The sequence below is a fragment of the Triturus cristatus genome, chromosome 3_1 (assembly GCF_964204655.1).
Source record: "Triturus cristatus chromosome 3_1, aTriCri1.1, whole genome shotgun sequence".
NCBI classification, from domain to species: Eukaryota; Metazoa; Chordata; class Amphibia; order Caudata; family Salamandridae; genus Triturus; species Triturus cristatus.
In genome coordinates, this window is record NC_140583.1 from 379,477,093 (window position 1) to 379,500,606 (window position 23,514).

Sequence of the window (23,514 nt, forward strand, 5' to 3'; positions counted from 1 at the left end):
TAGGTCACATTTTGGAGTTTAAAGACATTGTTTACCAGGATTAGGGCTTACTTTATTTGCAGGTACATCTCTCAATATTACAGATCATACAATGTAGATGCACCAGCATACAACGGCCTAAATCTAAAATAGCATAATGAACCACAAGTATACTGTTTGAAAATAAAAATTACACAATATATTTTTATGTACCCTTTATCCAAAATTGAGTAGAACGTTGATTTCATTATTGTTTACCTTGAGATGAATGAGATTAAATATCTTTTTTTAATGCTTTATTTATCATTTAGGAAGGCCAGAAACATAGCACACAACCCAAAGATGGGCACAAATGGACAACAATGCTTAGTAAGCAATCATCAGGGAGAAGTAAACATCAGCAGATACATTAATATTAGTTATGATGGCATGACAAATGGAACAGTCTGTACAAGTTAGAAAACAGCAGAGAGCATTTGGCAATAGCATGGGGACCAGATAGCATACCAAGTGTTGTGGGTAAACAAACTCATAAGGCAATAACTAATAATGTCATACATTTCAGTCTCTCCTCCAATCCTAATCATGACTTTCACATTGTAAGAGATAATCTCTAAGTTCCTGCTAAATTTCTCGGGATCAAAAAGTAGGGGGCTGAAGCATGACATTTAATGAGGTTAAATATCTGAAAACATGTCCTACCTGTTCGATAACTCTGCACCATCTTTCTTTGGCGGTAGAACTTTCAAATACCGGGTCATCATTTCTATTTAGAGAAATAGGAATATATAATTTGTCTACATTTATATGTTTAAGAATTTTATATGCTTTCACAATTAATAGTAAAAATAATAGAAATAATACACAGTATAAGTAGATTAAAGCTAAAATATTAAGTATGCCAATAAATAGAATGAAAAGTGGTAACAATATAATTTAAATACAAAGCTAATATAATGCGCACAATTAAACGTTTATTTATGATTGGAAAAGACTTAAAATTTAGATTACTCCAACAAATATAGCATCAACTAAAGAGAATATAATGTTAAAAGAGAGCCAAGATTATATAAGAAAAGAAAGTAATGAAATAAAAGGGAGAAACATAATGAAAGGTTTCCAAGCATTCTTATTTAATTTCATAAAAGAGAAACTCTTAATAATTTATATTAAAATATCAATAAACTATGGAGGATCATACAAAATATCTTGATGTGGCTTGGCGCTACTTATTAACTACTACTCTTTAGACTGTAATAAGCTAAAAAAACAAAAAAGTAAATTGTTGTACCAAATTAATGAAGACTTAAAATGTGTACTCAAAGGGAATATGGAAACAGTAATTCATTTGATAAAATGTAAGTGTACAGGTAATTTGTTAAGACTAAGACAATTAGACTTGCATACTGCTGCTTGGATAAAGTAAACTAAGATTTGTAAACAATCACATGTTAGTGATAGATTCTCTATGCACGTCTCTCGCCAAGCCCTCTGGTCTCAGGTTGTCCTCTTTCTGTATGTCTCTAGGTTCCAACTCACTCGAATAGGGGATAGATCCATCAAATATAAAGACCTAAAATTGTGAAATTACTTGTCCAGGAATCTACATAATATTTGGAATAATGCTGAACTATATAGCCTTCCTAAAAGCCCTTAAACCCTTCCTATTTTGTTAATTTTTTACTATTTCCAACCATGTGGTAGTCTTAGCAATTTTACTACAGAGTGCCAAGATGCACTTTCGGATGAATGTGCACTTAATTTAGGATAATAGTAAAAAATGTAATGATGCTAAAAGAAGACTAGGGGTGTGCAAAATTCCCGTAATTTGCATTTCATAATTATCGGAAACTACGGTAGAGTTACACAAAATTATGTCTAATTATGCAAGATACAAATCTGTCCTTTCACACTACATTTTGATATGAAATGCATCTTTGCATCAATTATTGGTGCGCCGATTCATTTAAACAAGAACACGTGAACAAAAGTAGCTCACATTCTGTTTTTCCTGTTCATTTGCTGTGAATGTTTATAGAATATTATTGTGAATTGAGCCTTTAAAGGTTCATTTTTCTTACAAATGAGCCATAATTAGACAAATAGGCATAAATGGCATAATGTTTTAGGAATTTTGGTTAACATGAAATTATGCAAGTTATGTTTGTGCAACTTAAATTTCTCCTAGGTCTAAAGAAGACCAACATGTATTAAAGTCAAGATAGCTGCCTTTAGCCTTTTAAGCTTTGACAAATCAATTTTAGATCTTTTATTGCTGATTGCTGAATTTGAGAAAATCTTCTTCAGGTGGTTGAAAACAGAAGCAGGAATGTTAAAATGAAGCATCGAAAGCATGTAGAAAATATTATGGATAACATTGATTATAATTGAGTAAGGTCTACCAAATCATGATGTATACAGAGCAATTAGATTTTTAATTTTTGGCTTTTAGGAAGACAAATTGTTATCAACACTATGTCTGAAATTATTATTTGGGAACAAAATAGAAAGATCATTTTTGTGGGAAGTTGGAGGGTTCAACTAAAAACATAAAAAGCATACATATATATTTCAGTATGTGATTTAAATGTGTTTCATACAAATTGAACCTCATTAGAATATGTATTTAGGGAGGTAGTAGGGCTATGGATTTAGGGAGATCATGGGGCTAGCACCATAATGTAAAATTTAATCAGCATAAGTTGGAATCTTAACAGTTTTACACATAAAATGGACACTCTCCATTTGTTAAATATATCTTAATCTCTCCCAAAAATTGGCTAAGAGTAGAAAATAAAAGCAAAGGAGACACTGGATTATCCTTGGGCAGCAATAAAAAATGGGACATATTTGTTACACAGTTTTCTTATGGCTGATATAAAGAATAATAACCACTTTCATAAAGTTAGTTAACGCTTCCACTGGGAGAAAGGAGCCTGTGGTAACGGCAGCCTTCTTGGATGACGGCAGTCAGATCGGACTGTGGGATAGCTTAAGGACAGGCTGGGGGCTGCCTGTCCCATCTGGAGTGCCAGCTGTGACTCTTTCACCCCCCTCTGGCTCTTACTTGCCGACTGTCAGGGGTTCGGCGGCTGACTCAAGCCATGGGGCATGCTTGGGGTTCACCCTACTTCTCCTCTCTCTTGCATGAAACGGTGGGGGGCTCTTCCATACTCACCCCCTTCTGGTGCATGTGGGGGAGTTGTAAGTCCTCCCCTGCTACTGGACATTTGGTGTCCTGGTGGGCCGCAGTGTCTTTGCACAATGAACATAGTTGTGGCGGTGGTGTTTAGTTGGCAGCTGTTTTCGGACTGCGGTGCCTCGGACATCTTTTGCTATTGCCTTGTAAAGTTGACGGTGGGGGGTGGAGGCCTTGCCCCATAGCACACTTGCTACATCTACCCTGGACAGTGCAGTCGAGGCCATGACCCATCAGTTCCCCCCTCCTTCTGTGAATGATTCGGCAGATGGCCTGTGCTGGTGGGGTGCCCTGAATGTTCAAGGTAGCCGGGGGTTACCAGATGGTGGCTTTCTGCTGGAGTGGTGGAGCATGGGGGGGACACTACTGGGTTGTACTATACCACAGCTCCTTGCTCATTGAGGAGTGTTCCCTCTGTACCTGTTGTTATATCTTGCTGCTTCTGGGCATGGGGCCACGCTTCTGCAAGTCTGTCCGACGTGGAGAAGTTTAAGTTGTCCCAACCCTCCATACAGGGGAAGATAGACAATACACCAAATCCATTTCCTCTGTGGAGCCCCCACCTGAGCCTGCTGGTGCACAGGTGACTGCTCCCCCAGCCTCAGGCTGAGGCCACCCTGAAAACCTGCCAGCCTGAGGTGATGACCTCGCAGTACACAGTGGCCTTGCTGGTGGCGCAAGTGGAAGACGTGGAGGGTCTCTCCAGGTGGAATAAAATCCATGTGGGGAGGATAATACTGTCTTTATCACTACTTTCCTCCGGCAACAGCACTGATCCTTCCAGGAGGTCAAGTAGAAATCAGCGCCTTGGGAGCCCAAGATATGCTGCTCTTCCCTGTGTGCCCCAAGATATTGTTTAGAAGCAAGTTGTTATTTTTTAACACTCGGGAGGCGACCTGGGAGTGGGTGAAGGAGTGGCATCATCTGAGCAACAGCAAGGCATCACAGAGAGACAACCTGGCCTTGGATTCAAGGGCCCACCTGGAGGGATGTCAATTGCGGCCCTACCGTCAGAGGATTCGCTACACGAGTGGCTAATAACATTTTGGGACACAGGTGGATTCTGACCATCTGACTGTTGTAGGAGTGCTGACCCTACCTTTCTCCCATCACTGTTTCTGAATCCGATTTGATCCCCCGCTGCTGCTGTGAGATTTCCAGATGTCACCTCTCTTTGATGTTACTCTTCTGATGCCTCACTGACACTTAGATTGTTTTATACTGTTGACCACTGCATGTGCTATGTTTCCCTTACAGTCATGTTTGCTGTGTGCAGGGCGGGTCTCACTGCACTGCCCGTGGGCTACCTGTTCCTGCTCCCTGGTTCATGAGTGAGGAGTAGGTTGGGGTGAGTTTTGTGCAACTGTCAGAGAGAGGTTTTTGCTCTGGATAACCCGGTTGGCAGCACCATGATGGTCCTACTACGACACGCGCTTGTTGTTCTCCAAGTATGGGGGGGAAATAGGAAGGTGGGGATTTGTGTTAGTTACTGTTAGTTTTGTCTTTATTTCCATCACACTACAGGCACACACACTACTGCATATGCTTCACAGACACGCCTGCTTCCTGCGCCCTCAGTGCGGATTGGCACTGCTATGGCAGTTGACTCTCATATAGATGACAGGCCTCGGTTCCTGCTGCTGCTTGCCTGGAATGTCAATGGATTGCTTGACAAAATAAAGCATGGTGTGGTCTTGAGGACTGCCTGGAGGCTGGATCCTGATTTCCTCCTCCTGAAGGAGACTCACCTGGTGATTAACAATTGTATCTTCTTGGCACAACTAGGGTGTGGGAGCATGTTTTACTTGGGATTTCCTAGAAGGGCTAAGGGTGTAGCTATTCTTATTGAGCGATATGTCTTGATCCATCACATTCAGACTTAGCATGATGCCCAGGGCCGCTACATCGCAACTTCTGGCATCTTTGGGGGAAAGCTCTTCTCCCTCCTCAATGTCTATGTACCTTTCTTTCAAACTATACAGTCTGTCATTATGGAGTTTCCTGCCAGGCCCTGGCTGCTTGGAGGTTATGTGAACTGTGTGACTCACACACAACTTGAATGCCGCCAAGAGCCTGCTAAATCCTTGGCATTTTTGTCTTCCCTCAGAGCGGGGATACACATTTTTCTCCAGGGTACACAAGTTCTTTTCATGACTTAATAATTTGCTCGTTCCTAAGGCCCAGGGCTGCATAATCATTGAGATGCTCATTAGGTGGACTGTCAAACCATTTACTGGTCGAGTTGTGAATAGCAAGAGAGGAGAGAGGGAGGAGACTACCTCAGTGGCGATTGAGTAATTGGACCCTCATGGATGCTGAGCTGAAATTGGCCCTTCACAACGCCAACAGTGATACCTTCACCACAATGTAGGTTTGGGTGCCACCCCTGGGTTCCTGTGGGAGGCATGGAAGGCAACGATGTGGGGTCTAATTAACAGCTATTGTGCAGCTCATTGGAGCTGTACTGCCACAGAGGTGGAAGAGTTGGAGGTGCAGCTTCTTAAACTGGAGGCTCAATACCTGACCTCCCTGGACCTGGAGATCCTCTGGGACTCGCTGCACAGCTGAACTGTTTTACGTCAAACACTGATGGAGAAAGCACGCTTAGCCTGGACAGCGACTCAGAGTTGCATTTACTAGTGGAGACACAAAGCCAGCAAGATTCTTCACTGGCTCTGCCCCACCACATTCTCACAAGACCGCATTCCTTGTTTCTTCGACACTCTGTGGGAACTTTTGACTGATGAGTAACTGATTACCGTAGGCTTCGAGGATTACTATTGGGCGCTACACACCACCACAATAAGGAAAGCCCCTTGGAGGTAGACCTGTTTGTCTATGACCTCCCTCCCTGAACTCTTTCGACACAAGACAGGGAATCTTTGGAGTTAGACATCACAGTGGACTGGCTCTGATGCAGCTCCGGCAGGGTAAGTTGCTGGGTCCGGATGGCCTCCCAGTGGAATTTTATAAGGCCCCATTGGCACCGCGGGGCCCCCACATATTGGGAATGTGCCGGGAAGACCTGAACAGAATAGGCCACGTTACAACACACGCATTTACAATGCATGCCATTATAATGCATTTTTACAACGCAAAATCCATTACAACGCATGTCATTACAACACAAGCCATTACAATGCATAATACATTACAACGCAAAGTACTAGTCTAACTCCGCACGGGCGTTACTTGGGGAATGTGTTGTAATGGCATGCGTTGTAATGACATGCGTTGCAATGGATTTTGCATTGTAAAAATTGTGTTCTAATGGCACTCATTGTAACACATGCGTTGTAAACAATGTCTCCTTCCTGAACAGCAGACTATTGCCCCTACCCCTTAGGATTGATGACATCATAGTTATTCTAAAGCCACACTAGCCAGTGGAATGTGGGCCTTACCACCACATTTCACTTTTGAATATCAAGGTCAAGATATGGGCCACCGTGCCGACTAAATAGGCTGATCTAGATTATATCTACCGGGCAGTGCTACAAAGCATAACAAGTATATAATGCTATTGCTCTCTTGTAGAGTCATCATTCTGAAAGTACGCTCCCGCAGGTGGACTTTTTTAAAGTCTTCTACTCAGTCGCCTGGACCTTTCTGTTCTCTTTTCTGACCAAGTTCAGTTCATATGTAGCTCAGGTACCAAAAGTAACCAAAATGTACATAGCTTCTACCATCAAGTAGATGTGTATAGTTAATAAACAAATCAATATGCAATCCCATCTACTAACATCCATAATGAATAAACAGCTGAGTTGCAAGGCATATCATTTAAAAGCCAAAGGTATAGTACAACATGCATTGAAGCTTAGTCACCCAAGAAATACCGGTAATCTCTATCAATGATCTTTTCTCCTTTTTGGGCAGGGCAGTGTCACCTTTTAAGATTGTTGTGGCCTCTAGTCAAAACAACTTTCAAAGAATACTGATTGCCAGAAGTATTAAGTTGTAGGTTAAAATTTCACAAATAGAAGCACATAACGATGTGGCCTTATGGCCAGAGCTGAGACTTTGGAACTGGGAATCCATGTTCGAGTCTTTGCGTCGGCTCAATAGCATGTGATTATAGACAGATCACTTATAACCCCGTGCGTAAAGATGGATGAGCTAAAGAACAATTGATAGATAGAATGTTGAACAATATCAAACATTCACCCCACTACAGAGATCTGGGCCTGATTACATCGATTTTTTGCTCCCCATGCCATTCCAGTTTAAACCCAGCCATATGAAAATCAGTCCATCCCAAACTGCCAGATCAGGTCCTCCCTGGACCAGAAACAAGCATCCTGGGACCAGTTACGGGGTTTCACCCCTCATCAGCCAGGCTAGCTTGACTCCAGTGGCATGGAAAGCACAGGACCCACATCTGGGCATACCCATCCCTCTCGGGTGACAAATGCAAAAGAACGATTGATGGACCGAATGTTGAACAAAGTCAAATATTCACCCCAGTACAGAAATCTGGGCCTAGATCATCATTTGTTTGCCCTCATGCCATTCCAGTTTAACCACAGCCATATGCAAATCAGTCTTGACCCTGCTCCCCATGAGAACAGTCTTGTTGTGTTTGCTATTGTTGGACTTGGCCCTTTTTACATGGTCATCCTTAACTTTTTGCCTTCCTCCTGTATTTTTTCTGACCTTTGTTTTGTTGGTTTTGTGACTCTGGTCGCTTTACCACTACTGATCAGTGCTAAAGTGCACATGCTCCCTATTGTAAATTGTTGTAATGGATTAGTGACTCCATGATTGGCTGATTGAATTACTTGTCAGACCCTAGTACAGTGCACCATGTGTGCCCAGGACCTGTAAATCAATTGCTGCTGGTGGGCTTGCAGCACTGGTTGTGCCACCCACAGAAGCAGCTTGTAAAATATGGCTCAGGCCTGCCATTTCAGAGCCTGTGTGCAGTCTGGGACTGCCATGTCGACTTGGCAAGTGCACCCACTTGCCAGTCCCTAAACCTTCCATTTTCTACATGTTAGTCACCCCTAAGGTAGGCCCAAGGTACCCCCCTGGGCAGGTGCATTGTATGTGAAAGGTAGGACATGCCCTGGTGTGTGTGGCATGTCCTGATAGTGAATTACAGCCAATTTCATTTTTCACTATTGCAAGGCTATCTGTTCCCATAGGCCAGAATGGGCAGTTTGATTATAACATCTTATAATCATAAATGACCCAGGGAACAAGATGGGAAAATAAAGTTTAGTATGCCTCATCTCAGAATGTTAAAATACATCTTTTAGTGTGGGTGGTTTTTACATTCTGTGTTTGAAAATGCCACTTATAGAAAGTAGGTATTTACTTGCCTAACCATCCAGTGTGCCTCTGCTAGGTTTTTGTATTCCATGCCAGGTTTGTGAGTGACAGGGGGCTGGAGAGGGCCTTGGCTCCAGCAGTCTGATGGGTCAGGGCTGGGCTGAATAGGACCTGCATAGAATAGAGAGTACGGGGATGAGTTTTCCTTTCAGCTACGTGGGCCAGGTCTTCTTTCAACAATGCTGTCTCCACCTCCTGCCAGAAAGCTGCACCAGGGAGGACAGAACTGGTTTGGGCTGGGCACAGACACTCTCTGCCTTCAGAGAACAAAGGGTTTTGCAGTATAAATATTGGGGCCCAAACTGCAGAACTTTAGATCAGTTCTGGAAATCAAGACAAACCTTTGCCAAGGAGAGAAACCAAGGAAGCTGAAGGAGGAGACTGCCCCTGTGATAGTGACTGTTTGGGGTTGGCCTGCAGTGGTTACTCATTGCCAAGGAAAGGAGAAAAGGAACATTGTGTGTGTACTTTATCATCTTGAGGATGATCTCCAAGGGCTTGAAGCTGAGCTTGCCTCCTGTTCTGAAGTCTCAGTGACACAAAGACTTTACCACCAGCTCCCCCTGAATTTCGTCGCTGGGAATTCTAACTGCAAAGAGGTGCCTGATGTTGTTTTGGGCCATCTAGAGACTGCGTGTCGCTGGGAGCTGGAAGCGCGACACAATGAGAAAGAAGGGTATCGCATCACCGGAGAAGCGTGCCGCCGCCGCAGAGGTCGCCGTTGCATCACTGGAGTAGCACGTCGCAGGGCCTTTCGTGGCTAAAGAAACCATCGCTTTTGCCACACGGTTGTCGGGCGTGCATGCATCACATCCAAGTTGTTGCAGCGCATCAAAGACGCCATTTTCTTGCATCGCACAGGATCATCGCATCGAGGCGCCATCTTGTCACATTGCACCGGATCACAGTAAGAAACAGACACTTTGTCTCCTCTCCGGTAAGGAACAGCTGCATATCCTACCCTGCGCTGCAGTAAGGAACAGTGGCGCTGCCTCCTCCGAAATAAGGAACAGATGCATCGCCTTTCCTTCGACCCTTTTGTTTATGTTGCGTTACGCATCCAAGGTACTTTGAGAGTAAAGTGTTGCATTTACCATCTACATTGAACTAAGCTATTTCTACCATCTGAAAGTCATATTTTTTAATACTGTCTTGTGGATTTTTGTCGTTTGGTCTTGTGTTAAGTCTAGGTAAAGACTACTTATTTTTTTAAACTGGTGTGGTGTCCATTTGTAGTGTTATTAATGTATGTGTTCACAAATGCTTTACATACTGCCTCTGAGATAAGCCTGACTGCTCGTGCCAAGCTACCAAGGGGGTGAGCAGGGGTTATTTTAGGTGTGTATCCCCCTTACCCTGACTAGAAACAAGGGCCCCTACTTGGTCAATGGTACCTACCTCTGCCTACTAGAGACCCCCATTTCTAACAGCTATGTTCGCCCTAAGTGGCCAAGGGTATGCCCAGACGAGGGTCCCTTGCTCGCTGTGCTACTAGATTCAAACTAGCCTGGCAGATGAGGGGTGATGCCATAAAACCTGTCCCAGGATGCTTGTTTCCCGTCCAGGGAGGACCTGCCCTGGAAGTTCACGCTGGACTGTTCCCATGAGGAGCAGGGTCAATTCTGATTTACAATTGGCTGGGTCCAACCTAGGGTGGCATAATAAGTAAAAGAACAATGGATTAAACCCAGGTTTCTTGCCTAGGGGTGAGTGGTTGAAAAGTTTCAGCACACCATCCATCATCTTGTTGGGTTTGTTAAAAATTAATGTGACCTTGCATAATGTAACTGGTTTTCATGTGAAGTGTTTAAATACCTTTGGGAGGAGTTTGTGCTATATAAAACTACTATAAATCTTGTAAAACTACAAAACAAAGAATTAAAACAGCATGAGCTACTCAGCAAAGGCTGGCTAGTAACAAAATAAAACAATCATTGATGGTGGTTTTGGTTTGAAACAGCAGTTTACATGGAATTCAGACTCTAATCAGCTTGTTATCCAAACTGCAGGAAACCATGACAGGGTGACGTGGTGGATGTTTAGTGGACCACTGCATTATGTCAAAATAAGACATGCAAATAGTGCATACAATTGTAGCTTTAATTGGTGGACATTGACAGCTACAAATACACCTTTCTTCACCACTGGCATTCTTGCTGAAACACTTAAAATTAAAGAAATACTTCAATGATTTTCAACATTTATTCAGTGAAATGTGATAATGTTCTTCCTAATTCTCTTTCCCTGAATTGTTTGTCCTTCCTGTCCTCCTTCTATGTATGTACTTTTTTGGCTATACAGTGACTGTCAGCTCTCAACGGACCTGCCAAGCACGATTTGCCAGTGCGGTGTCACAGGATGCCCACAGCTCCTACTCTGTATATTCTCTGAAGTTCAGAGGAGTCATCTGTGCCCATTCAGGACAGTTATTGTTTTGCTCCTAGGAAGTGTTTCACACCTCTTTCCAGGCTTGAGCACAGGCTGGGAGCTGGCCGAGGCATATGCTAATTAGCCATCTAACAGTTCAAGCAGTTAAAATGGAGCTTTCTAAAAGTTAGTTTTACTCAATATTTCTTAAATATAGGACTACACCATTGAATTGGATTCTTAATAACTATTAAAAATAGTGGTTTACTTGTTTTGTTTAGCTGGTCTCTTTCAACAGTTAGTAGTATTATTATTTTCATCGGTACTCTAGTTTTCAATGCAGGGCGGCTAGACTGGCACAGTGAACATAGCTTTAGGGCATGTCACTGCAGGGACATGGTTGCAATAATTTTCTACATGACTCAATTTTCTACATGACCCACTTTTAAATACCTACTTTGTCTGCTACAAGGACTGTACACAGTACTGATGTACTAATGTTTTAAAAGGGGTGGGGGAGTTTAACCCTTAAAAAAGGTTATTTTAACATGTCTCACTGCAGGGTTTACTACAGCAGTCAGCCTGAACCCATGTTTTCATTTGTCACACTAGTACATGGCACATTATGTGCTCAGTTCACTGGTGACATTTACCTTTTCATGCTACAGGTGTATTCCCACACCTAAGACATTAAATAAAAGACAAATAATTTAATCAGGGATTAGCCAATTTCTACATATTTTAGGGGTCAGAGTACAAACACCGGGAACCTGACAGCTGTGCTCCATTGTACAGTCTCTAAAAAGCAGCAATACAATCTGCAAAATAATGGGGGCGACCAAGCAAAAAGGGTCATTTTTTCACAAGATGGCTGTTGAACACAGTACAGTTCTTAAGGCCATCTGTAGGCATGGTGGTATTAAATACTATAGGTGTGACAACCTTCATTTGTAACTAATGTATATTTAAATTGGCATTTAAATGAGATATTTGTAGTTTAGAATCTAACTTGAACAGGACAGAAATCTGCTAAATAGATTAATGAGTTGTAAGTGCTCTGCCGACCCACATTGTGATATGCAGGTCACAAATTAAAATCTTAGCATTGCCAAATCAGGCTCCCATCATCACCATAGATCCATGCCTTTTCCGGACACTATTTTTGCTAATATTAAGACTTTATTATTGTGACAGTACTATTCAATGTCGCAGAGCCTCAGCTCTGCCGCTGATATGGTATTGTTAAAAAAGTGTCAGCCAATGGCTTGATTTCCTTTAGTGTAAGGCCATGGTACACAGCACCAAAAGTATACCAATGGCATGGAAATTAACATGTTACATGAAGACTGCAATGTGCCAATGCACCACTCCTAATGACAAAAATATATGACTAAATGGAGCATCAAACAATTGTATTCTGGCTTGGATGCAGTTTAAAAGCACTGCAGCGACACAGCAGGGATACGTCACCCCTACATTTCTTCCTTAAATGCTTACTGGACTGGGTTCCTAATATATGAAATGTGGCACACTAAATATTGAGACTGGTCAGGAGTCAGGAGTGAAATTATCCAAAAAACTGTTTCCACTCTATAGGTATGGATACATTTTCCATGAATATGACGACATGTAAATACGATCCTCATTGTAAGCCTTTATGGGGTAAAGTGCTTGCAAAATATTTATTCAATGTTATTTTCCACTTAACTTTGATACAGTTAGTGGAACGGTAACTTTAGAAAAGCGTGCTTTGGTCTGCCTGAGGCAAGACTGATTTAGAACTGGTTTTGCATATTAGCCCACCCCAGAGAATCAATACTCATTCCTGGCTAGTCAATGATCCTGCTCCCATAGGACAATAGATTGTTCTGTGTCCCCAGGAAGGCAGTACTGATGTTAACAGATGGCCACTTAATAGGTATTAGATATTTGGCCAGGGGGCACGGATAGTTTCCAAAATAAAGGGCAGCCTCTTTTGACTTGTAGATGCCAATTCAGGCTGACAGGATCATCTTCGATTTATTTCCGGGGCCACTGTAGACTTCTGATTTGTGTCCAAGCTGTGAAAAACAATACTTACCCTGACAGAGATGCGTGCACTTATCTAAATAGTGGTCTTGGAGTTAGCGATTCTGAGCATTCTTACAATATAGAGGAAGTGCTTCAAAAGAAGGTGAGACTGAGGGCTTTTTTACCAGTTTGGTAGTTCATAGGACCGCCGGACCGTGATGGTGGTCCAACCACTGCCACACGGTGGCCCCGCCCGCAGTATTATGAGTATGGCAATCAGACCACCCCAGGACCGCTGCAACCACCAGGGATCAAGGATCCTGCGGCAGTCGAACAGCGGTTGGGAGCACTAACAAAGAATGAATGTGTGTCCTAATGTAACGTAACTGGTGCTATATAAAGCGCTCTGATACCTGATTGGATTCGGGTCAAGTTTGCGCTATATAAAACTCTGCAAAAAAAAGAAGAAGAAAAACTAATATGCTGGCAAATGCCAGGCAGAGAGGCAACTAAGAGGGCCCTCACAGGTCCCCTTGCCGGTCTTGGGCCTGGGGGTGAATGCGGTGGGGCACATGTAGTGCCCCTCTGGTTGCGCACCACCAGTTCCTGCACGGTGTGACATGTATGCCACACTGTGCAGGATTGTGCAGTCAGAGCTTTGAGACTCTGGCCTGCATGTTAGGCTCTTTTATAAACCTAACAGACCACCGCTGTCAGACCACAGCAAGACTGCCCGCCAGACCAGGATTTATTTCTAATCTGGCGGGCGGTTGCACCACGGCTATGGTGGTCCTTAGTATATGAGCTACTGGCTAATACATAGGATAAGACTGGCATCTAATCAGCACTTCCTCAGAATATTGTGGACCTTGGAATACTCCAGCTGCAAAAATAGGAACCTGCTGAAAGAAGTTAAAGGCTCTTCATGCGTGTTTGCACTAAAGGACTGAAACTGCTTACCGAGGATCAAGTAGTTGGCCTGTTTGTCTGCACCAGGGACACAAAAAGGAGAAGGACTCCTGAATCTAACACGACCCAGCTGAGGATGTATGTCAATACATTGCAATTTAACACATTCATATTTATACATTTTTATTTAATCATTGATGATTACATAGTTAAGTCATTTTTTGTTGAGGGATGTAGATATATATCACACTGGTGGTAATAGCACCAGAATAGTTATGGCAGCGTCTGAGTTTCCATAAGAAAATTAAGTATTTTTTCCTATTAACTTCAGCACCATTCAAAGAACCTGCATGAAACTTTAAAAAGAAAACAAAAAGTTAATCCACTTTTGTTCCTTTATAACAGTTTTTTTGCGTATCCATCAAGTGGGGACTAAGAAAATAAAAGAGGGGGTGCCCAGATTTACCATTTTATATTCACAGGATTCTTTGCTCTTCTATGCAGAAAAAACACCACTATGCAATCAGACCAAGCTAGCCACAAAGTTAAAGCTTTAATCAAAGATTGCACTTCTTTTTGGTTTGGTGCCAATCCATTCAATAGTATAGGAGATTAGTGTTAACAGAGGCAGACGAGTTGGGCATAAAGAAGTTAAAATTTAGGTAAACTTGGGCCTTTATTTTAAGGATATCTGCGGATCAGCGGAATGTCAGTTGACCCTGTCTATACCTTTGGGGGGGATTTTATATCTAGAGTGTGTGCTGTTTTTGGTTTTTACTTACTTGTTTTAAGCCTCGTTTTTAGAGGCCTGGCTGGCACTGCAAACACTGTTCAGAGTATAGGTGCCTATCCTCACTTCCAGCTTGCTGCCATTCTCCAAGTCTGCAGTCTAGTTTGCTGCAGCAGATGTCCTTCAAGGACATACGAAGGGCCGGAGCACAGACGAGCTTGTAGATCAGTTGACCCTGTCTCTACCTTTGGGGGCCATTTTATAATTAGAGTGCATGCTGTTTTGGTTTTTCATATTTATTTTAAGCCTCATTTTTACCAGCCTGGCTGGCACTATGTTTAGAGTGTATGTGCTGATCCTCACTTTCTGGCTTGCTGACATTCTCCGGGAGTTTGCGGTCTAGTTTGCCACATGGGATGCCCTTCAAAGACATAAGAAGGGCCATGGTGCGGACTCACCTAAGGCAAGCCAGTCTCTGTCCATCCGCACTTGGCCCGTGCTCAGTGCCAGCCACGTTGCCCTAATTCCCTCACAGTATGGCCCATGTATGGCCCAATTGGTTTTCTGCCTGTCAAAGTTCCCCAGGCAGCGACGATTGCCAGCAAACATAGTGCTAATTTGTTTTAGATACATGTAGTGCTAATCAACGTACGGTCGCTCCACAAAAATGCATTCCACATTTTGAGCTCCTTAGGGAAGAAGACTTGGATATTCTCTTTCTCACAGAGACCTGGATAAGCGATAGCTCAGCACCAGATATTGCACTTGCAATTCCCGCCAGTTACTCTATTGTCCACCATGACAGAGTGTTTAAAGATGAGGGGGGTGGCTATAGTTACTAAACATTCCCTAAATTTTACCTCCTTTGAGATCCCAGAGTTCCAGGATGATGAATCTTTGAGCTTTTCTGTCCTTATTAGATGACGGTCTGCATTGAGTCACTTGAATATTCACCTGGACAGTAGGAACAACCACCATACCTGCTCCCTTTTGGACTATGTCCTCTTGGAACCTGAAACCATTTGTGGACAAACCCATCCACTCTGCTGGTCATCTGCTTAACCCAATATTTTCTAATGGGTGTATTGAGGTCACTGATGTTTTAAGTAACATCTGGTTAGACCATTCTACAGTCCACATTTGTTTGGTTTTGGAGCAAGTTCTGAGATGTAAAGGGCCTAAGATATCACTTCCGTATCGCCACTGTGCTAATGCTAAATCAGGGGAACTATCATCTATCCTCGATTACAGTGCCCCAATGCTATCAGGTAGGATTGATGATGATGCACTGGCAGACAATACTTAGCTGAGTAATATGTCGGACAAGTTGCACCTATTAGATCAGGCTCTAGTAGTCTGCATCGACCCTCTGCCTCTCGGTGCGAGGAGGAGCTTAGATCTATGCCTTAGAACTGTAAAAGACTTGAAAGATCCCTGTGTAAGCTTTATCTACCCAAGGATAAAGAGCACCACAAAAAGGAGCTAGAGTCCTGGTTTTCACCATCAACGTGGCAGCTATTAGTCTCACTTTGAATTTCCTTCTAAATTATTCTTTTCGCGAGGGACAGGAAAGTGGCTAGGCTGATTCCATTGTTAAAACAAGGCAGTCCTGGCCAACTACAGGCAGATCTCTTTGTTGCCAGCATTCTCAAAGATGCTGGAGAAGCTGGTTAACGCCCAACTATCCAGATTCTATGCTACCAATCAGTTGTTGCATCAGTCACAGCCAGATTTTTGCCCAGGATACAGCACTGAGTCCACACTGGTTGAGGTTTCCGATGTTATTAGACTGGCTGTAGACAACAGGAAGAATGCTGCCTTGCTGTTATTAGATCTTCCGACAGCATTTGACACGGTATCCCATCCTATCATGATGCTCATCTCCATGACATGGGTATAGGTGGGACCATGTTGACTTGGCTGGGTTCACTCCTTTCCAGCAGATGCCAGTCTGTATGGATGCCACCGTTTGTGTCAGACATTAAACCCCTCAAATTTGGTGTTCCCCAGGTCTCTGCCTTAAGTCCTGCATTGTTCACTGTATATATGTCCCCTTTGGCAACCCTAGTGGAGCCTTTGATGTGCAGGTGACCTCTTATGCTGACGGCACGAAGATTCTTCTGACTTCGGACGTTACCATCTCTGTCGCCCAAGACAGATTTGATGTGTGTCTGTCAGAAATATTCCAGTGGGTGTGTCCAATTAACCTACAGTCTAAAGCAAGTACAACGAAAGTGCTGGTTTTTGGTTCCCCTTCCTCACTTTGGGACAGTGGAGTATGGCCTAGCTCAGGCACCTCTCTTCCGACCCTGATCACAGTAGTGCAGAACCTTGGAGTGAAGTTCGATAGCAACTTTTCTTTCAAAACTCAGACAGAGACTGTTGTTGGGATTTGCTTTAGTCTCCTTTGACTCCCAAGGAAATTTATGTTCCTGCTTCCAGTCTCTTGCCAGAAGACGGTAATCCATGCCCTTAGAACAACTCATCTGGACTATGCCAATGCACTATAATGGCATCTCCCTCTGTACCAGTTCAGGAGTCTCCAGTTGGTGCAGAAGCTTGCCTAATATTACCGACACACCCTTAATCAGGCTCATTTGAAGGACCTGCAATGGTTACCCGCTTGAGCGAGAGCGAGAGTGAAGTTCAAGGGTTAGTGCTTGCCCACAGAGCATACTATGACCTAGAGCCAAGCTACCCCACCAAGTGTCTGTCTCACTATCTTCCCACCCGTCCTCTGCACTCTGCTGATGCGCCGCTTGCGGTAGTGCCCAAAACTAAATGGAAGAGAAGAGGAGGCTCTTCTTTCTCTGTGCTGGCTGCCACAGGTTGGAATTCTCTTCCCTTGCACCTTCATACTACGAAGGATGAGTGCTCTTTCAAGTGCAGCTTAAACACCTGTGGCCATATTATCAAGGAACAGTGATACACCAGAACCTGGGCTTCTATGGGAATTCACAAGGGCATATTATCAAGCCCATTATCTCTGCTATAGCAGCAGTTTCCTGCCACTAAAGCGTTGATAATGTTATCGCCGTTCCTTGATAATATGGCCCACGGTAATTTAATGGTGCCTTCTACCCCTCTTCTTTTCTAGTGGTCAGTGGTTAGAGTGCCTACAGTGCCAGGACACTCTAAGAGTAGGTGTGCACTTTATAAGTGCTATTTGATTGATCAATTGATCTAGATTTGTGGATATCCTCAAAGCCAACATTTAAAAAAGCCTATTGAATGGTTGAGGAAGCTCTTTATCCTGTCAGCCATTTTGGATCCAAGGATCTGCATTCAAAATATCTGTTTGGGTGTCTGCAACACTAGGAGAAAACATTCAAGCCACCATTATTGGATTTGGGACTCAGCCTCCAAGTCCTGAAAAAAGTTTGAAAATAGCACTTAAGGTGCTCGGGTGAGCACACACTGCCCCCAGGCCATCAATGGGGGGGATCCTCAAAGGAACACCAAATTTCATACACATTTTTAAAAATCGTAATTTAGTTGTGGTATCAGAGGTTCCCAAATGGGATCTGTGGATCCAAAAATAAGTTTGAAATAAAAAAAAAAATAAGTAGCCTGATGCCAAGCCATGCAGCATTATGTACTGCCAAAGACCATACGCAGCAGCAGTTGTTCAACCGCAGAGGGCTGGTCAAAGGCCAGGCTCTGCAGCCAACCTCCTCTGTGGGTGGCCTTTGGCCATGCACAGCATAGAAAGGTCATCCATAGAGGGTGGGGCACAGTCCTTGGACTCTGAGCAGGCTCTGAGCCAAATTCCCACTGCACACAGCTAAAGGCAATGCTTTGCGGGGGTTGTCTACACATGGATTCTTCAGGACAGAACCTAGTCTCTGGCAAGATGCTGTAGTCAACCCCCACCGTACCTGGCTAAGGGCTGTGCAGTTTGAGGACTGACAGCCCATGAAAAGTGTACAAATATTTTGGACCTGGTATAAAACATTTGAAGAAAAAGGAAAGATTAAAATGAAGTTATGGTTGGCTTTATTGGGGTCGAAAAAAACCTACAGAAGTTCACCTACAAAAAAACACTACTAAAGTGCAATTATGGTTTCAAACTAAAATTAAAAAACACTGAAATTCCAGGTTATGATTAGGACAACAATCGATAACTTCCAAAATAGTGATGCAAGCAGTAACTAGCAGGCCTAGAGACAATGTAATAAAAAAATAACACATACTGCCTGAAGAAATATTTCAGTGGACCCTAACTGCTAAGGTGTTCAGCTTTGGTGTGACCTGCTTGGCTACAATTTCCAGATTTGCCCTGCTTGAGTTTTCACGTTCCAAAATAGAGACTAAGGGCATGATCTAGGGTTTGACAGAGTACCCTCTCTGCCAAAACAAAACTCATTTAGGGGCATATTATTAAGAAACGGCATTAAAATTACAATAATTAATGGAGAATTACAATAGAAGCCTGGTGTCAACATGGGCTTCTATTGGAATTCTATCGGGCATATTATCAACCCCATTATCGCTGCTTTACCGGCAGTTTTCTGCCGATAAAGCGGCGATAATTGTAATGACGTGCTTGATAATATGCCCCTTAGAATCTAAACTGGAATGGAATGGGGGGAACAAAAAATGATGGATTTAGGCCCAGATCTCTGTACTGTGGGTGAGTGTTTGACATTGTTCAGCATTCCATCCATCAATTATTCTTTTTGCATTTTTCACCCTAAGTGGGACGGGTATGCTGAAGGCGTGCGTCTCATGTTGACCTTGCCACCAGAGTAAAGCTATCCTGGCTGATGAGGGGTGATTACCCAGAAGCAGTCCTACAATACTGGTTAACAGTCCGGAAGGACCTGACTTGGCAGTTCGGGCTGGACTGTTTCCGTGGGGAGCAGTGTCAAAACTGATTTACATACAGCTGGGTCCAACTGGAATGATGTGGTGATCAGAAAAACATACAGATTTAGGCCATGATCTCTGCACTGACACACTCCTCCAATTGCCCGACACAGCAATGACCATTAGAGATTTGGCCATTTGTCTGCCTGCCCTATTTGGACTGGGCTGGCAAATGGTCAGTTTTTACTTTCGCACACCACCTTCCAAAACATGGAATTAATTCAATGACCTTCACGCCATATAAGAAAACTCCCATGTTGAGGGGGTTATTTCTTTCTTTTATTTTCAAAAACAAAATCCTGCTTTGGGAGCTTGTTTTTTTGAAAATATTAAAAAAGCTAACGAAAAAGTGTGCTGTATTGCACTGTCATGTTGACGGAGTCGAACAGCACACTTTCAATGCATTGAAAGGAATTTCCAAGATCCTGGGGTGCAATACATCTCAAATTCCAAGTATGGTTACTTCGTAAGAGCACTGGCTTTTTTTACTCCTTCGCACTAACAGAGTAAAAACCGTACTCAGAGCTCTAAATCAGTCCCTAAGCCTGAAGAAAGAAATCTTGACTTTGAGGACTTTGATTGGCACTAATGTTCTAATTTTCCTGCTCTGAACTGCTTATGTTGTCAGTGGGACAGTATCCAAGGTTATCCAACTTCAAGAGGACTTTTCCATGAAATCCATGAACCATGTCCTCTGGAGGCTTTTGACTTCCGTAAAAAAGACTAGGACAGAAAAAAGTTTCACCTAAATGACCCACTTGTACTCGACCTTTGCTCCATCATATTCAGCCTGAAATTATGCCTGGGTCCCGTTCAACTGTGAACAGTGTCTTCTGATTCGCACTTTACTTTTCCTTGGTGATTTTTGCCTGCAATCTTTGAAAATCTCTTGAACTTGTTAGATTTCATTAATTTTGGTGTAATTTTTCCTATAATTCTTTTAAAAAGTTTTAGAAATTGGTTGTAAGATATTTATTGTGTTGTGCTGTAGATGCCTGGCACTGAGCCCAGTTTTAAATTATTTAAACAGTGTGTATTTACCTGGCAGTATATTAGGACTTAATATTTGGTTTTCCCAACTAATGAACACATTTGTTATGTAAATAGTTGACACAGTGTAGTTTTAGTTGGGTCAGTGTTTCGATAGGACAGCACTTTTTTTGCTTTCTTAATAACTTTGGCGTTGTTTGAAGAGTCTGCACAAATTTTGTTTAAAAAAAATTCATCCACTTAGGATCCATTATTGAAAGTTTCACGCTGTTCCATCAAGCATGGGTCAACAAGAAAAAGACACACAATTACATCAAATTTGGCAAAATGTTAGAAGTTTCTTCAGAAAGCGCGCTTTTTGTGATTTGGTGCAAATCCGCCCGGCCGTTTTTGAGAAATTAGAGGACTTCGGTTGGTCATGAAGGGGATAACACTCTGAAAAATATAGGCAATTCTGGATGTTTAGTGCTGAGGGACTATTGCAGTGCTAAAACAGTAAAATAAAAAACAGGCCATTCTGATTGGCTGAGGGAACCTTTTTGCCCATCTGTCATTTTGGTGACAACGTACCGATGTTGGTATTGTGGTACTGAATGATCTGATTGGTTGGCTGCAATACTGGAGAGAATGTTGTGATCACCATTACAGACTCAGACCCCATCACCGAGCACAGAGAACATTCTCTAAATGCCAAACATGGGAGCAGAGTGGGGATACCTTGACCCCAATGGCCATGGGAGGGTCACAAAGGGGCCCATCCCTTAAGTTAAATTTTAAAAATAAATATTTTAGCTCACTGTTAGCTGCAATACCAGCACCCAGTTTCAGCCTGGCCATCCTTGCTATACCGCGGTGCCACAAAACCAATAAAAAAAACCAAGGTCTGGTCATAGACCAAAACCTCTGATCAACTCTCAACTCTCAGTGGAGGTTGGCTTCCTGCAATGGGTTGGGTTTATGGCCAACCCACTACAGCAAACTGCTGAAGGCTCGTAGTCACAGTGGAGGTTGGGCGTTAGGAACAGGGCCTGCCACTAAAAATCCACTGCACACATACACCCACTATAACAAAGGTTAAAGTGACTTATAGTTAGGTTTGGTAATAAGATATTAACATACATAAAATAACTCCCCAGAAATTCACTGGAAAAAACATTTAAATTGCAGTAATTGGGTGAATGACAATTCCTGTCTTGGTGGAGTGGCACAACGAACTAGGTGCTTCTTTTTAACAAACAATCACAGTCTTTCACACCACATTTTCTATAGAGGCCCAAAACACTAATACCTCACCATTTTCAATAACAGCAAAGCCCTCTGGACCATGTCGGTCTCATTCTAACTTGATTGCCCGGGCTGATTTTTGTGACTCTATCAAATCAGACTATCCAATGAATCCACCACTGCTAATTTGGAATGATCTTTTGAATTCATCTATCTTTTCGGCAAAGATATAGCCCTCATGAAAACATGTCATAGTTATACCTTTGATGAAAAAGCCACATCTAGATTCAGTGAAATTTGCGAATTACCGTCCACCTCTCTCCTCTTGCTTACATTAAAAATTCAGGAAAAACGCATTAGCTCCCAACTGTCTAACTATTTGGACTATAATAACATCCTGCACAGCTCACATTTGAGTCTCCACCCCTGCCATAGCACTGAGTCGGACTTCCTTGCAGTCACAGAACAGCTAAGAAGGAACTTGGATAAAGGAGTGATGTGGCACTCATCCTATTGGACATGAGTGCCGCTTTTGACACAACATCTCATAATGTTCTTCTTACTATACCTCTGGATTGTAGGATTTGCAAAAAGGCCTTAAAATGGTTGAGATCCTTCATGGATCATCTCTCCTTTCAACAATCTTTCAAACCTTTTTAGGTAGCATCTATATCAATCTCCTTTCTGGTCTCACAAGGTCAGTCGTTGAGTCCCACACTTTTCAACAAATAAGTTGAATCATTTGGCCTCACAGTGATATTGTATGGTGATGACACAGCTGGTCAGATCTCTAACTACTCACATAGGCAGTAATCATCCCCATATTGGGGGACTGCCCGAGCCTTAACGGACTGAAATTAAATAGCTGTAAAACCAAAATCATGATGGTGGGGAATCAACCCAACCTTTGAAAAACACTCTACTGTGGCCTGGCTCCATAGGCCCTCTTCTAGTCCCATAATCCACTATGAAGAAGTTGGGTATGTGGCTGGATAGTAATCTAATTTTTGACAATCACATAAGAGCTGTGCCTTCTTGTTGTTTAGGACTTTTAAAATGCATAAAAACGATACTCCGGTCCCTCCCAACTTAGGAACAGAAACCTGTAGTCAACGCCATTGTAACATCATGCATGGACTATGGGAATATTTTATATTTGGAGTTCAAAACAATCCAAATATGGCTTTATGCTTGCTTGATCACACTCCCAAGCAGCATTCTATAACAATCTATTTGCGGTATCCACATTGGCTGTTGGTGAGCAAGTGTATACAATTTAAGGCATGTTGCTTTGCCTATCATGCTTTTGTCAATGCAGGGCACACTATTTGAGGCATCATATTAGTTGCACACTGTGCCCAGTCCCCTGAATCAATCAAGCAAGGAGGGGGGAGTGCCTCTTTAGATACTTAGCATCTAAATAGGGAACACTTTTTTTTAAATTAAATCTGTTTATTAAGAGTTATGTTCAATACATCAGTACAATAAACAGTAGAGAATAAACAACATCCAATAATGTCTGTTACAGACCACAGTCATGCACATTCTTCAAATCATATGCAGTAGGATATTTCCGAGATCATCCTTTAGCAGTCAAACACGCAAGGAATGTTTACATCAGTACCAACTATTTACTACTATCAACAGGTTTGCCCCTCTAATTACCTCGTAATTTCATGTTTGTCATCCTTAACAGCAGTTCTGTCCTCCGTCCTGCCCTCCACCATTTCCATACATTAGGTATTAGGTTTACCCCCGGTTGTCCTGCCCGAGTGCATCTGGGTCGGCTAGATAAGTCCACAATGGGTCCCATATGTCTTGCGGCTGGGAAATAATCAGCATTAATTCCACGTATGCTAGTAGTTGATCTTGACAATATATAAGCTCATGCAGCCATTCCTTA

At 42.7% G+C, this 23,514-nt stretch overlaps 1 protein-coding gene across 1 annotated transcript in view; it reads right to left on the bottom strand.

Moving 5' to 3' along the window:
- Positions 1 to 23,514, bottom strand: part of LOC146860297 (uncharacterized) — a 781,914-nt gene that overhangs the window by 70,592 nt on the left and 687,808 nt on the right. Inside the window, exon 6 of the mRNA XM_085644159.1 lies at positions 682 to 745. Within this exon, the coding sequence (XP_085500285.1) occupies positions 682 to 745 (64 nt within the window). The remainder of the gene's footprint in view (positions 1 to 681; positions 746 to 23,514) is intronic.